This window comes from Argopecten irradians, chromosome 9, assembly GCF_041381155.1.
Source record: "Argopecten irradians isolate NY chromosome 9, Ai_NY, whole genome shotgun sequence".
In the NCBI taxonomy this organism is placed as follows: domain Eukaryota; kingdom Metazoa; phylum Mollusca; class Bivalvia; order Pectinida; family Pectinidae; genus Argopecten; species Argopecten irradians.
The window spans coordinates 672,980-687,907 of record NC_091142.1 but is presented as its reverse complement, the minus strand read 5'-3'; the positions used below and the strand labels follow the sequence as shown (position 1 = coordinate 687,907).

At 37.7% G+C, this 14,928-nt stretch overlaps 2 protein-coding genes across 9 annotated transcripts in view; one reads left to right on the top strand and one right to left on the bottom strand.

The window, feature by feature from the left end:
- Positions 1–14,928, top strand: part of LOC138331040 (aspartate--tRNA ligase, mitochondrial-like) — a 669,399-nt gene that overhangs the window by 359,047 nt on the left and 295,424 nt on the right. The gene's annotated exons all lie outside the window — the stretch shown is intronic.
- Positions 1–14,928, bottom strand: part of LOC138331034 (uncharacterized) — a 213,252-nt gene that overhangs the window by 132,862 nt on the left and 65,462 nt on the right. For all 5 annotated transcript variants that reach the window (XR_011209646.1, XM_069278489.1, XM_069278490.1 and 2 more), the window contains one exon: positions 1,130–1,359. Coding sequence is in view for 4 of the 5 variants with exons in the window: in XM_069278489.1 (XP_069134590.1) it covers positions 1,130–1,359 (230 nt within the window). In the remaining variant the exon portion in view is untranslated. The remainder of the gene's footprint in view (positions 1–1,129; positions 1,360–14,928) is intronic.

Below are 14,928 nucleotides of genomic sequence, written 5' to 3'. Positions count from 1 at the left end.
ACTTACAACAAGGGGCCGTAAAGAGTGGCATGATCCCTCGGGCCCCGCAGTTGATATAAAAACCCAAGTACATCAAGGTCAAAGTAACAATTATTCAAGTATAACTTTAAATGTATGCGAGTATTTAAACAAGAGCTGTTGGAAAACAGCAAAGCTCGCCTATTCAGAAGAAGTTGATGTTAAAGTATTTACTATTTAAAAATATCAAGCAGTGCCCTCAGTCTATATTATTTCAACACGGAAATATGACAAATTAACAGACTCAAAAACCCCCTAAAGGGCCCCAAATTGGTTGTATTATCACGTACAGCATCCATACACATTAGGAAAATAAAATCATAAACATTTATGATGACTTAAGCTTAAACAACAGACAAAATAGAAACTTGCTCAAAAACTTTAACATGGAAATATGACAAATTAACAGACTCAAAAAACCCCTAAAGGGCCCCAAATTGGTTGTATTATCACGTTCAGCATCCATACGCATTAGGAAAATAAAATCATAAACATTTATGATTACTTAAGCTTTAACAATTGACGAAACAGAAACTTGCTCAAAAACTTTAATGCGAAATGGGACGCCAACGCTGACGCCGGGGTGACAACATTAGCTCCCCCTATTCTTCGAATAGGCGGGCTAAAAAATAAATAAATAACAGCAGGTTACAAAAAGAAATAGTAATTTAATATTTTTGAGGTTTTTTTTTTGACATAGTAAAAGATAAAATTAAAAAAACTGAAGGTCTGCAACAGCAAAAGGCACAACTTAGGTACTTGTCTGATACATACAGAAAGTTTCATGGAGCTGCGTTGAATGGTTTTGGAGTTATAGTCGGAAACAAAAGGAAACAGTTATTTGGTTTTTTTGACTAAGTTTGCTTGGTAATAGAAAAAACACCTAACATGGAAGGTCCGCAATAGTAATAGGCACAATTAGGGCACTTGTCTGATGCATACAAAAAGTTTCAAGGAACTGCGTTGAACGGTTTTTGAGTTATAGCCTGGAAAAGAATCTCGGACAGATGGAAGGAAGGACGGATGGACAGATTCAAAAACAATATCCCCCCACAATCCAGCTTACATTCCCCTAGTCCATCAATCCTTTGACTATAAGGCTATTACTTACTCCCAGGATTCTGTCCAGTCGGAATGATAACATGTGAGCTATATGGTACTGTAGTGGTCCCATCTCAGCCAGGAAGACGCCTCGGAGGAACTGCTTCTCCGTCTGCATTCCCTGAAGATCGACGATGAGCTTGCCTCCGATATTTGAGTTGACCTTGGTTTTCCTCATGTCGTGTGCTTTTATGATTTTCTGAGTGAGCATCTTGGCCTCCCAATCACCGTCACTGAATCCTGTAAAGAGTTAAACATAAAATTGCTACACTGTAACGAGTTAATCATAAAATTGCTACACTGTAATGAGTTAAACATAAACTTGTCACGCTGTAATGAGTTAAACATAAACTTGTCACACTGTAACGAGTTAAACATAAACTTGCCATGATGTAACGAGTTAAACATAAACTTGCCACACTCTTAACAAGTTAAACATAAACTTGCCACACTGTAACGAGTTAAACATAAACTTGTCACACTCTTAACAAGTTAAACATAAACTTGCCATGATTTAACGAGTTAAACATAAACTTGCCACACTCTTAACAAGTTAAACATAAACTTGCCACACTGTAACGAGTTAAACATAAACTTGCCACACTGTAACGAGTTAAACATAAACTTGTCACACTGTAACGAGTTAAACATAAACTTGCCATGATGTAACGAGTTAAACATAAACTTGCCATGATGTAACGAGAGTTAAACATAAACTTGCCATGATGTAACGAGTTAAACATAAACTTGTCACACTGTAAGAGTTAAACATAAACTTGCCATGATGTAACGAGTTAAACATAAACTTGCCATGATGTAACAAGTTAAACATAAACTTGTCACACTATAACAAGTTACACATAAACTTGCCATGATGTAACGAGTTAAACATAAACTTGCCATGATGTAACAAGTTAAACATAAACTTGTCACACTCTAACGAGTTAAACATAAACTTGCCATGATGTAACGAGTTAAACATAAACTTGTCACACTCTAACGAGTTAAACATAAACTTGTCACGCTGTAATGAGTTAAACATAAACTTGTCACACTGTAACGAGTTAAACATAAAATTGCCATGATGTAACGAGTTAAACATAAACCTGCCATGATGTAACGAGTTAAACATAAACTTGTCACACTCTAACTATTAAACATAAACCTGTCACACTCTAACGAGTTAAACATAAACCATTAAACATAACTTGTCACACTCTAACGAGTTAAACATAAACTTGCCATGATGTAACAAGTTAAACATAAACTTGTCACACTCTAACGAGTTAAACATAAACTTGCCATGATGTAACGAGTTAAACATAAACTAGTCACACTCTAACGAGTTAAACATAAACTTGTAACATTGTAACGAGTTACTTGCCACACTATAACAAGTTACACATAAACTTGCCACGCTGTAATGAGTTAAACATAAACTTGTCACACTCTTAACAAGTTAAACATAAACTTGCCATGATGTAACGAGTTAAACATAAACTTGTCACACTCTTAACGAGTTAAACATCAACTTGCCATGATGTAACGAGTTAAACAAACATAAACTTGTCACACTCTTAACGAGTTAAACATAAACTTGCCATGATGTAACGAGTTAAACATTAAACTTGTCACACTCTTAACGAGTTAAACATAAACTTGTCACACTCTACGAGTTAAACATAAACTTGCCAGTTAACAAGTTAAACATAAACTTGTCACACTCTAACGAGTTAAACATAAACTTGCCATGATGTAACAAGTTAAACATAAACTTGTCACACTCTAACGAGTTAAACATAAACTTGCCATGATGTAACGAGTTAAACATAAACTTGCCATGATGTAACGAGTTAAACATAAACTTGTCACACTCTAACGAGTTAAACATAAACTTGCCATGATGTAACGAGTTAAACATAAACTTGTCACACTCTTAACGAGTTAAACATAAACTTGTCACACTGTAACGAGTTAAACATAAACTTGCCACACTCTTAACGAGTTAAACATAAACTTGCCATGATGTAACGAGTTAAACATAAACTTGTCACACTCTTAACGAGTTAAACATAAACTTGTCACACTCTAACGAGTTAAACATAAACTTGCCATGATGTAACGAGTTAAACATAAACCTGCCATGATGTAACGAGTTAAACATAAACTTGTCACACTCTAACGAGTTAAACATAAACCTGTCACACTCTAACGAGTTAAACATAAACTTACCATACTCTAACGAGTTACACATAAACTTGCCATGCTGTAATGAGTTAAACATAAACTTGTCACACTCTTAACAAGTTAAACATAAACTTGCCATGATGTAACGAGTTAAACATAAACTTGTCACACTCTTAACGAGTTAAACATCAACTTGCCATGATGTAACGAGTTAAACAAACATAAACTTGTCACACTCTTAACGAGTTAAACATAAACTTGCCATGATGTAACGAGTTAAACATAAACTTGTCACACTCTTAACGAGTTAAACATAAACTTGTCACACTCTAACGAGTTAAACATAAACTTGCCATGATGTAACGAGTTAAACATAAACTTGCCATGATCTAACGAGTTAAAACATAACTTGCCATGATGTAACGAGTTAAACATAAACTGTCACACTCTAACGAGTTAAACATAAACTTGTAACATTGTGTAACGAGTTAAACTAAACTGCCACACTATAACAAGTTAAACATATAAACTTGCCACGCTGTAACGAGTTAAACATAAACTTGTCTCACTCTTAACAAGTTAAACATAAACTTGCCATGATGTAACGAGTTAAACATAAACTTGTCACACTCTTAACAAGTTAAACATAAACTTGCCATGATGTAACGAGTTAAACATAAACTTGTCACACTCTTAACGAGTTAAACATAAACTTGCCATGATGTAACGAGTTAAACATAAACTTGTCACACTCTTAACGAGTTAAACATAAACTTGCCATGATGTAACGAGTTAAACATAAACTTGTCACACTCTTAACGAGTTAAACATAAACTTGTCACACTCTAACGAGTTAAACATAAACTTGCCATGATGTAACGAGTTAAACATAAACTTGTCACACTCTAACGAGTTAAACATAAACTTGCCACACTGTAACGAGTTAAACATAAACTTGTCACACTCTAACGAGTTAAACATAAACTTGCCATGATGTAACGAGTTAAACATAAACTTGTCATGATCTAACGAGTTAAACATAAACTTGCCATGATGTAACAAGTTAAACATAAACTTGTCACACTCTAACGAGTTAAACATAAACTTGCCATGATGTAACGAGTTAAACATAAACATGTCACACTCTTAACTAGTTAAACACACCTAACGAGTTAAACATAAACTTGTACATTGTTAAACATAAACTTGCCACACTATAACAAGTTAAACAGATAAACTTACCATGCTGTAACGAGTTAAACATAAACTTGTCACACTCTTAACAAGTTAAACATAAACTTGCCATGATGTAACGAGTTAAACATAAACTTGTCACACTCTTAACGAGTTAAACATAAACTTGCCATGATGTAACAAGTTAAACATAAACTTGTCACACTGTAACGAGTTAAACATAAACTTGCCATGATGTAACGAGTTAAACATAAACTTGTCACACTCTTAACGAGTTAAACATAAACTTGCCATGATGTAACGAGTTAAACAAAACTTGTCACACTCTTAACGAGTTAAACATAAACTTGTCATGATGTAACGAGTTAAACATAAACTTTGTCCATCACTCACTCCACGAGTTAAACATAAACTTGTCACACTCTAACGAGTTAAACATAAACTTGCCATGATGTAACGAGTTAAACATAAACTTGTCACACTCTTAACGAGTTAAACATAAACTTGCCATGAGTAACAGTTCTCTCTACCAACACTAGTATCCTTAACTAATCTTTGAGTCCAAGACGAGTCATGAGTCATCTCTCTCTATCAACACTAGTATCCTTAACAATCTAGTCCAAGTATCCTTACAACTAATCCTTGACTAATCTTTGAGTCCAAGACGAGTCATGAGTCGTCTCTCTCTATCAACACTAGTATCCTTAACTAATCTTTGAGTCCAAGACGAGTCATGAGTCATCTCTCTCTTCTATCAACACTAGTATCCTTAACTAATCCTTTGAGTCCAAGACGAGTCATGAGTCATCTCTCTCTATCAACACTAGTATCCTTAACTAATCTTTGAGTCCAAGACGAGTCATGAGTCGTCTCTCTCTACAACACTAGTATCCTTAACTAATCTTTGAGTCCAAGACGAGTCATGAGTCATCTCTCTCTCTACCAACACTAGTATCCTTAACTAATCTTTGAGTCCAAGACGAGTCATGAGTCGTCTCTCTCTATCAACACTAGTATCCTTAACTAATCTTTGAGTCCAAGACGAGTCATGAGTCTCTCTCTCTATCAACACTAGTATCCTTAACTAATCTTTGAGTCCAAGACGAGTCATGAGTCATCTCTCTCTATCAACACTAGTATCCTTAACTAATCTTTGAGTCCAAGACGAGTCATGAGTCATCTCTCTCTATCAACACTAGTATCCTTAACTAAACTTTTTGAGTCCAAGACGAGTCATGAGTCATCTCTCTCTATCAACACTAGTATCCTTAACTAACCTTTGAGTCCAAGACGAGTCATGAGTCATCTCTCTCTCTACCAACACTAGTATCCTTAACTAATCTTTGAGTCCAAGACGAGTCATGAGTCATCTCTCTCTACCAACACTAGTATCCTTAACTAATCTTTGAGTCCAAGACGAGTCACATGAGTCAGTCATCTCTCTCTATCAACACTAGTATCCTTAACTAATCTTTGAGTCCAAGACGAGTCATGAGTCATCTCTCTCTATCAACACTAGTATCCTTAACTAACCTTTGAGTCCAAGACGAGTCATGAGTCATCTCTCTCTATCAACACTAGTATCCTTAACTAATCTTTGAGTCCAAGACGAGTCATGAGTCGTCTCTCTCTATCAACACTAGTATCCTTAACTAATCTTTGAGTCCAAGACGAGTCATGAGTCATCTCTCTTCTACAACACTAGTATCCTTAACTAATCTTTGAGTCCAAGACGAGTCATGAGTCATCTCTCTCTATCAACACTAGTATCCTTAACTAATCTTTGAGTCCAAGACGAGTCATGAGTCATCTCTCTCTATCAACACTAGTATCCTTAACTAACCTTTGAGTCCAAGACGAGTCATGAGTCGTCTCTCTCTCTTACTAACACTAGTATCCTTAACTAATCTTTGAATCCAAGACAAGTCATGAGTCGTCTCTCTCTATCAACACTAGTATCCTTAACTAATCTTAGAGTCCAAGACGAGTCATGAGTCATCTCTCTCTATCAACACTAGTATCCTTAACTAACCTTTGAGTCCAAGACGAGTCATGAGTCATCTCTCTCTATCAACACTAGTATCCTTAACTAATCTTTGAGTCCAAGACGAGTCATGAGTCGTCTCTCTCTATCAACACTAGTATCCTTAACTAATCTTTGAGTCCAAGACGAGTCATGAGTCATCTCTCTCTATCAACACTAGTATCCTTAACTAATCTTTGAGTCCAAGACGAGTCATGAGTCGTCTCTCTCTATCAACACTAGTATCCTTAACTAACCTTTGAGTCCAAGACGAGTCATGAGTCGTCTCTCTCTCTTACCAACACTAGTAACCTTAACTAATCTTTGAGTCCAAGACGAGTCATGAGTCGTCTCTCTCTCTCTACCAACACTAGTATCCTTAACTAACCTTTGAGTCCAAGACGAGTCATGAGTCATCTCTCTCTATCAACACTAGTATCCTTAACTAACCTTTGAGTCCAAGACGAGTCATGAGTCGTCTCTCTCTAGCAACACTAGTATCCTTAACTAACCTTTGAGTCCAAGACGAGTCATGAGTCATCTCTCTCTACCAACACTAGTATCCTTAACTAATCTTTGAGTCCAAGACGAGTCATGAGTCATCTCTCTCTATCAACACTAGTATCCTTAACTAATCTTTGAGTCCAAGACGAGTCATGAGTCGTCTCTCTCTATCAACACTAGTATCCTTAACTAACCTTTGAGTCCAAGACGAGTCATGAGTCATCTCTCTCTATCAACACTAGTATCCTTAACTAACCTTTGAGTCCAAGACGAGTCATGAGTCATCTCTCTCTATCAACACTAGTATCCTTAACTAATCTTTGAGTCCAAGACGAGTCATGAGTCGTCTCTCTCTACAACACTAGTATCCTTAACTAATCTTTGAGTCCAAGACGAGTCATGAGTCATCTCTCTCTCTATCAACACTAGTATCCTTAACTAATCTTTGAGTCCAAGACGAGTCATGAGTCATCTCTCTCTATCAACACTAGTATCCTTAACTAATCTTTGAGTCCAAGACGAGTCATGAGTCAACTCTCTCTATCAACACTAGTATCCTTAACTAATCTTTGAGTCCAAGACGATTCATGAGTCACCTCTTTCTATCAACACTAGTATCCTTAACTAACCTTTGAGTCAAAGACGAGTCATGAGTCGTCTCTCTCTATCAAGACTAGTATCCTTAACTAATCTTTGAGTCCAAGACGAGTCATGAGTCATCTCTTTCTATCAACACTAGTATCCTTAACTAATCTTTGAGTCCAAGACGAGTCATGAGTCATCTCTCTCTATCAACACTAGTATCCTTAACTAATCTTTGAGTCCAAGACGAGTCATGAGTCGTCTCTTTCTTCCAACACTAGTATCCTTAACTAATCTTTGAGTCCAAGACGAGTCATGAGTCATCTCTCTCTATCAACACTAGTATCCTTAACTAATCTTAGAGTCCAAGATGAGTCATGAGTCATCTCTCTCTACCATCACTAGTATCCTTAACTAATCTTTGAGTCCAAGACGAGTCATGAGTCATCTCTCTCTCTATCAACACTAGTATCCTTAACTAATCTTTGAGTCCAAGACGAGTCATGAGTCGTCTCTCTCTCTTACCAACACTAGTATCCTAAACTAATCTTTGAGTCCAAGACGAGTCATGAGTCACCTCTCTCTATCAACACTAGTATCCTTAACTAACCTTTGAGTCCAAGACGAGTCATGAGTCATCTCTCTCTACTTACCAACACTAGTATCCTTAACTAATCTTTGAGTCCAAGACGAGTCATGAGTCATCTCTCTCTATCAACACTAGTATCCTTAACTAATCTTTGAGTCCAAGACGAGTCATGAGTCATCTCTCTCTATCAACACTAGTATCCTTAACTAATCTTTGAGTCCAAGACGAGTCATGAGTCGTCTCTCTCTAAACCAACACTAGTATCCTTAACTAATCTTTGAGTCCAAGACGAGTCATGAGTCATCTCTCTCTATCAACACTAGTATCCTTAACTAATCTTTGAGTCCAAGACGAGTCATGAGTCATCTCTCTCTATCAACACTAGTATCCTTAACTAATCTTTGAGTCCAAGACGAGTCATGAGTCATCTCTCTCTACCAACACTAGTATCCTTAACTAACCTTTGAGTCCAAGACGAGTCATGAGTCATCTCTCTCTATCAACACTAGTATCCTTAACTAATCTTTGAGTCCAAGACGAGTCATGAGTCGTCTCTCTCTCTTACCAACACTAGTATCCTAAACTAACCTTTGAGTCCAAGACGAGTCATGAGTCACCTCTCTCTATCAACACTAGTATCCTTAACTAATCTTTGAGTCCAAGACGAGTCATGAGTCATCTCTCTCTACAACACTAGTATCCTTAACTAACTTTGAGTCCAAGACGAGTCATGAGTCATCTCTCTCTCTACAACACTAGTATCCTTAACTAATCTTTGAGTCCAAGACGAGTCATGAGTCGTCTCTCTCTACCAACACTAGTATCCTTAACTAATCTTTGAGTCCAAGACGAGTCATGATGAGTCATCTCTCTCTCTACCAACACTAGTATCCTTAACTAATCTTTGAGTCCAAGACGAGTCATGAGTCATCTCTCTCTACCAACACTAGTATCCTTAACTAATCTTTGAGTCCAAGACGAGTCATGAGTCATCTCTCTCTATCAACACTAGTATCCTTAACTAATCTTTGAGTCCAAGACGAGTCATGAGTCATCTCTCTCTATCAACACTAGTATCCTTAACTAACCTTTGAGTCCAAGACGAGTCATGAGTCGTCTCTCTCTCTTACCAACACTAGTATCCTTAACTAATCTTTGAGTCCAAGACGAGTCATGAGTCATCTCTCTCTATCAACACTAGTATCCTTAACTAATCTTTGAGTCCAAGACGAGTCATGAGTCATCTCTCTCTACCAACACTAGTATCCTTAACTAATCTTTGAGTCCAAGACGAGTCATGAGTCATCTCTCTCTACCAACACTAGTATCCTTAACTAATCTTTGAGTCCAAGACGAGTCATGAGTTGTCTCTCTCTACCAACACTAGTATCCTTAACTAACCTTTGAGTCCAAGACGAGTCATGAGTCATCTCTCTCTACCAACACTAGTATCCTTAACTAATCTTTGAGTCCAAGACGAGTCATGAGTCATCTCTCTCTATCAACACTAGTATCCTTAACTAATCTTTGAGTCCAAGACGAGTCATGAGTCATCTCTCTCTATCAACACTAGTATCCTTAACTAATCTTTGAGTCCAAGACGAGTCATGAGTCATCTCTCTCTATCAACACTAGTATCCTTAACTAACTTTTGAGTCCAAGACGAGTCATGAGTCATCTCTCTCTATCAACACTAGTATCCTTAACTAATCTTTGAGTCCAAGACGAGTCATGAGTCATCTCTCTCTATCAACACTAGTATCCTTAACTAATCTTTGAGTCCAAGACGAGTCATGAGTCATCTCTCTCTATCAACACTAGTATCCTTAACTAATCTTTGAGTCCAAGACGAGTCATGAGTCATCTCTCTCTATCAACACTAGTATCCTTAACTAATCTTTGAGTCCAAGACGAGTCATGAGTCATCTCTCTCTATCAACACTAGTATCCTTAACTAATCTTTGAGTCCAAGACGAGTCATGAGTCATCTCTCTCTCTACCAACACTAGTATCCTTAACTAATCTTTGAGTCCAAGACGAGTCATGAGTCATCTCTCTCTATCAACACTAGTATCCTTAACTAATCTTTGAGTCCAAGACGAGTCATGAGTCATCTCTCTCTATCAACACTAGTATCCTTAACTAATCTTTGAGTCCAAGACGAGTCATGAGTCATCTCTCTCTCTACAACACTAGTATCCTTAACTAATCTTTGAGTCCAAGACGAGTCATGAGTCATCTCTCTCTATCCTTAACAACATCACACTAGTATCCTTAACATAACTAACTTTGAGTCCAAGACGAGTCATGAGTCATCTCTCTCTATCACAACACTAGTATCCTTAACTAATCTTTGAGTCCAAGACGAGTCATGAGTCATCTCTCTCTACAACACTAGTATCCTTAACTAATCTTTGAGTCCAAGACGAGTCATGAGTCATCTCTCTCTATCAACACTAGTATCCTTAACTAATCTTTGAGTCCAAGACGAGTCATGAGTCATCTCTCTCTATCAACACTAGTATCCTTAACTAATCTTTGAGTCCAAGACGAGTCATGAGTCATCTCTCTCTATCAACACTAGTATCCTTAACTAATCTTTGAGTCCAAGACGAGTCATGAGTCATCTCTCTCTACAACACTAGTATCCTTAACTAATCTTTGAGTCCAAGACGAGTCATGAGTCATCTCTCTCTATCAACACTAGTATCCTTAACTAACCTTTGAGTCCAAGACGAGTCATGAGTCATCTCTCTCTATCAACACTAGTATCCTTAACTAATCTTTGAGTCCAAGACGAGTCATGAGTCGTCTCTCTCTCTTACCAACACTAGTATCCTTAACTAATCTTTGAGTCCAAGACGAGTCATGAGTCATCTCTCTCTATCAACACTAGTATCCTTAACTAATCTTTGAGTCCAAGACGAGTCATGAGTCATCTCTCTCTACCAACACTAGTATCCTTAACTAATCTTTGAGTCCAAGACAAGTCATGAGTTGTCTCTCTCTATCAACACTAGTATCCTTAACTAATCTTTGAGTCCAAGACAAGTCATGAGTCATCTCTCTCTATCAACACTAGTATCCTTAACTAACCTTTGAGTCCAAGACGAGTCATGAGTCATCTCTCTCTACCAACACTAGTATCCTTAACTAATCTTTGAGTCCAAGACGAGTCATGAGTCATCTCTCTCTATCAACACTAGTATCCTTAACTAATCTTTGAGTCCAAGACGAGTCATGAGTCATCTCTCTCTATCAACACTAGTATCCTTAACTAATCTTTGAGTCCAAGACGAGTCATGAGTCATCTCTCTCTATCAACACTAGTATCCTTAACTAATCTTTGAGTCCAAGACAAGTCATGAGTTGTCTCTCTCTAGCAACACTAGTATCCTTAACTAATCTTTGAGTCCAAGACGAGTCATGAGTCATCTCTCTCTATCAACACTAGTATCCTTAACTAATCTTTGAGTCCAAGACGAGTCATGAGTCATCTCTCTCTATCAACACTAGTATCCTTAACTAATCTTTGAGTCCAAGACGAGTCATGAGTCATCTCTCTCTATCAACACTAGTATCCTTAACTAATCTTTGAGTCCAAGACGAGTCATGAGTCATCTCTCTCTCTCTATCAACACTAGTATCCTTAACTAATCTTTGAGTCCAAGACGAGTCATGAGTCATCTCTCTCTATCAACACTAGTATCCTTAACTAATCTTTGAGTCCAAGACGAGTCATGAGTCATCTCTCTCTATCAACACTAGTATCCTTAACTAATCTTTGAGTCCAAGACGAGTCATGAGTCATCTCTCTCTATCAACACTAGTATCCTTAACTAATCTTTGAGTCCAAGACGAGTCATGAGTCATCTCTCTCTATCAACACTAGTATCCTTAACTAATCTTTGAGTCCAAGACGAGTCATGAGTCATCTCTCTCTATCAACACTAGTATCCTTAACTAATCTTTGAGTCCAAGACGAGTCATGAGTCATCTCTCTCTACCAACACTAGTATCCTTAACTAATCTTTGAGTCCAAGACGAGTCATGAGTCATCTCTCTCTATCAACACTAGTATCCTTAACTAATCTTTGAGTCAAGACGAGTCATGGGTCAACTCTTTCTATCAACACTAGTATCCTTAACTAATCTTTGAGTCCAAGACGATTCATGAGTCACCTCTTTCTATCAACACTAGTATCCTTAACTAACCTTTGAGTCAAAGACGAGTCATGAGTCGTCTCTCTCTATCAAGACTAGTATCCTTAACTAATCTTTGAGTCCAAGACGAGCCATGAGTCGTCTCTCTCTATCAACACTAGTATCCTTAACTAATCTTTGAGTCCAAGACGAGTCATGAGTCATCTCTCTCTATCAACACTAGTATCCTTAACTAATCTTTGAGTCCAAGACGAGTCATGAGTCATCTCTCTCTACCAACACTAGTATCCTTAACTAATCTTTGAGTCCAAGACGAGTCATGAGTCATCTCTCTCTATCAACACTAGTATCCTTAACTAACTTTGAGTCCAAGACGAGTCATGAGTCGTCTCTCTCTCTATCAACACTAGTATCCTTAACTAATCTTTGAGTCCAAGACGAGTCATGAGTCATCTCTCTCTATCAACACTAGTATCCTTAACTAATCTTTGAGTCCAAGACGAGTCATGAGTCATCTCTCTCTACCAACACTAGTATCCTTAACTAATCTTTGAGTCCAAGACGAGTCATGAGTCATCTCTCTCTATCAACACTAGTATCCTTAACTAACCTTTGAGTCCAAGACGAGTCATGAGTCGTCTCTCTCTCTTACCAACACTAGTAACCCTAACTAATCTTTGAGTCCAAGACGAGTCATGAGTCATCTCTCTCTACCAACACTAGTATCCTTAACTAATCTTTGAGTCCAAGACGAGTCATGAGTCATCTCTCTCTATCAACACTAGTATCCTTAACTAATCTTTGAGTCCAAGACGAGTCATGAGTCATCTCTCTCTCTATCAACACTAGTATCCTTAACTAATCTTTGAGTCCAAGACGAGTCATGAGTCATCTCTCTCTATCAACACTAGTATCCTTAACTAATCTTTGAGTCCAAGACGAGTCATGAGTCATCTCTCTCTACCAACACTAGTATCCTTAACTAATCTTTGAGTCCAAGACGAATCATGAGTCGTCTCTCTCTACCAACACTAGTATCCTTAACTAATCTTTGAGTCCAAGACGAGTCATGAGTCATCTCTCTCTATCAACACTAGTATCCTTAACTAACCTTTGAGTCCAAGACGAGTCATGAGTCATCTCTCTCTATCAACACTAGTATCCTTAACTAATCTTTGAGTCCAAGACGAGTCATAGTCATCTCTCTCTACCAACACTAGTATCCTTAACTAATCTTTGAGTCCAAGACGAGTCATGAGTCATCTCTCTCTCTATCAACACTAGTATCCTTAACTAATCTTTGAGTCCAAGACGAGTCATGAGTCACCTCTCTCTATCAACACTAGTATCCTTAACTAACCTTTGAGTCCAAGACGAGTCATGAGTCTCTCTCTCTATCAACACTAGTATCCTTAACTAATCTTTGAGTCCAAGACGAGTCATGAGTCATCTCTCTCTACAACACTAGTATCCTTAACTAATCTTTGAGTCCAAGACGAGTCATGAGTCATCTCTCTCTATCAACACTAGTATCCTTAACTAATCTTTGAGTCCAAGACGAGTCATGAGTCATCTCTCTCTATCAACACTAGTATCCTTAACTAACTAACTTTGAGTCCAAGACGAGTCATGAGTCATCTCTCTCTATCAACACTAGTATCCTTAACTAATCTTTGAGTCCAAGACGAGTCATGAGTCATCTCTCTCTATCAACACTAGTATCCTTAACTAATCTTTGAGTCCAAGACGATTCATGAGTCACCTCTTTCTATCAACACTAGTATCCTTAACTAACCTTTGAGTCAAAGACGAGTCATGAGTCGTCTCTCTCTATCAACACTAGTATCCTTAACTAATCTTTGAGTCCAAGACGAGCCATGAGTCATCTCTCTCTACCAACACTAGTATCCTTAACTAATCTTTGAGTCCAAGACGAATCATGAGTCATCTCTCTCTACCAACACTAGTATCCTTAACTAATCTTTGAGTCCAAGACGAGTCATGAGTCATCTCTCTCTATCAACACTAGTATCCTTAACTAATCTTTGAGTCCAAGACGAGTCATGAGTCATCTCTCTCTATCAACACTAGTATCCTTAACTAATCTTTGAGTCCAAGACGATTCATGAGTCACCTCTTTCTATCAACACTAGTATCCTTAACTAATCTTTGAGTCCAAGACGAGTCATGAGTCGTCTCTCTCTATCAACACTAGTATCCTTAACTAACCTTTGAGTCAAAGACGAGTCATGAGTCGTCTCTCTCTATCAACACTAGTATCCTTAACTAATCTTTGAGTCCAAGACGAGTCATGAGTCATCTCTCTCTATCAACACTAGTATCCTTAACTAATCTTTGAGTCCAAGACGAGTCATGAGTCATCTCTCTCTATCAACACTAGTATCCTTAACTAATCTTTGAGTCCAAGACGAGTCATGAGTCATCTCTCTCTATCAACACTAGTATTCTTAACTAACCTTTGAGTCCAAGACGAGTCATGAGTCGTCTCTCTCTCTTACTAACACTAGTATCCTTAACTAATCTTTGAGTCCAAGACGAGTCATGA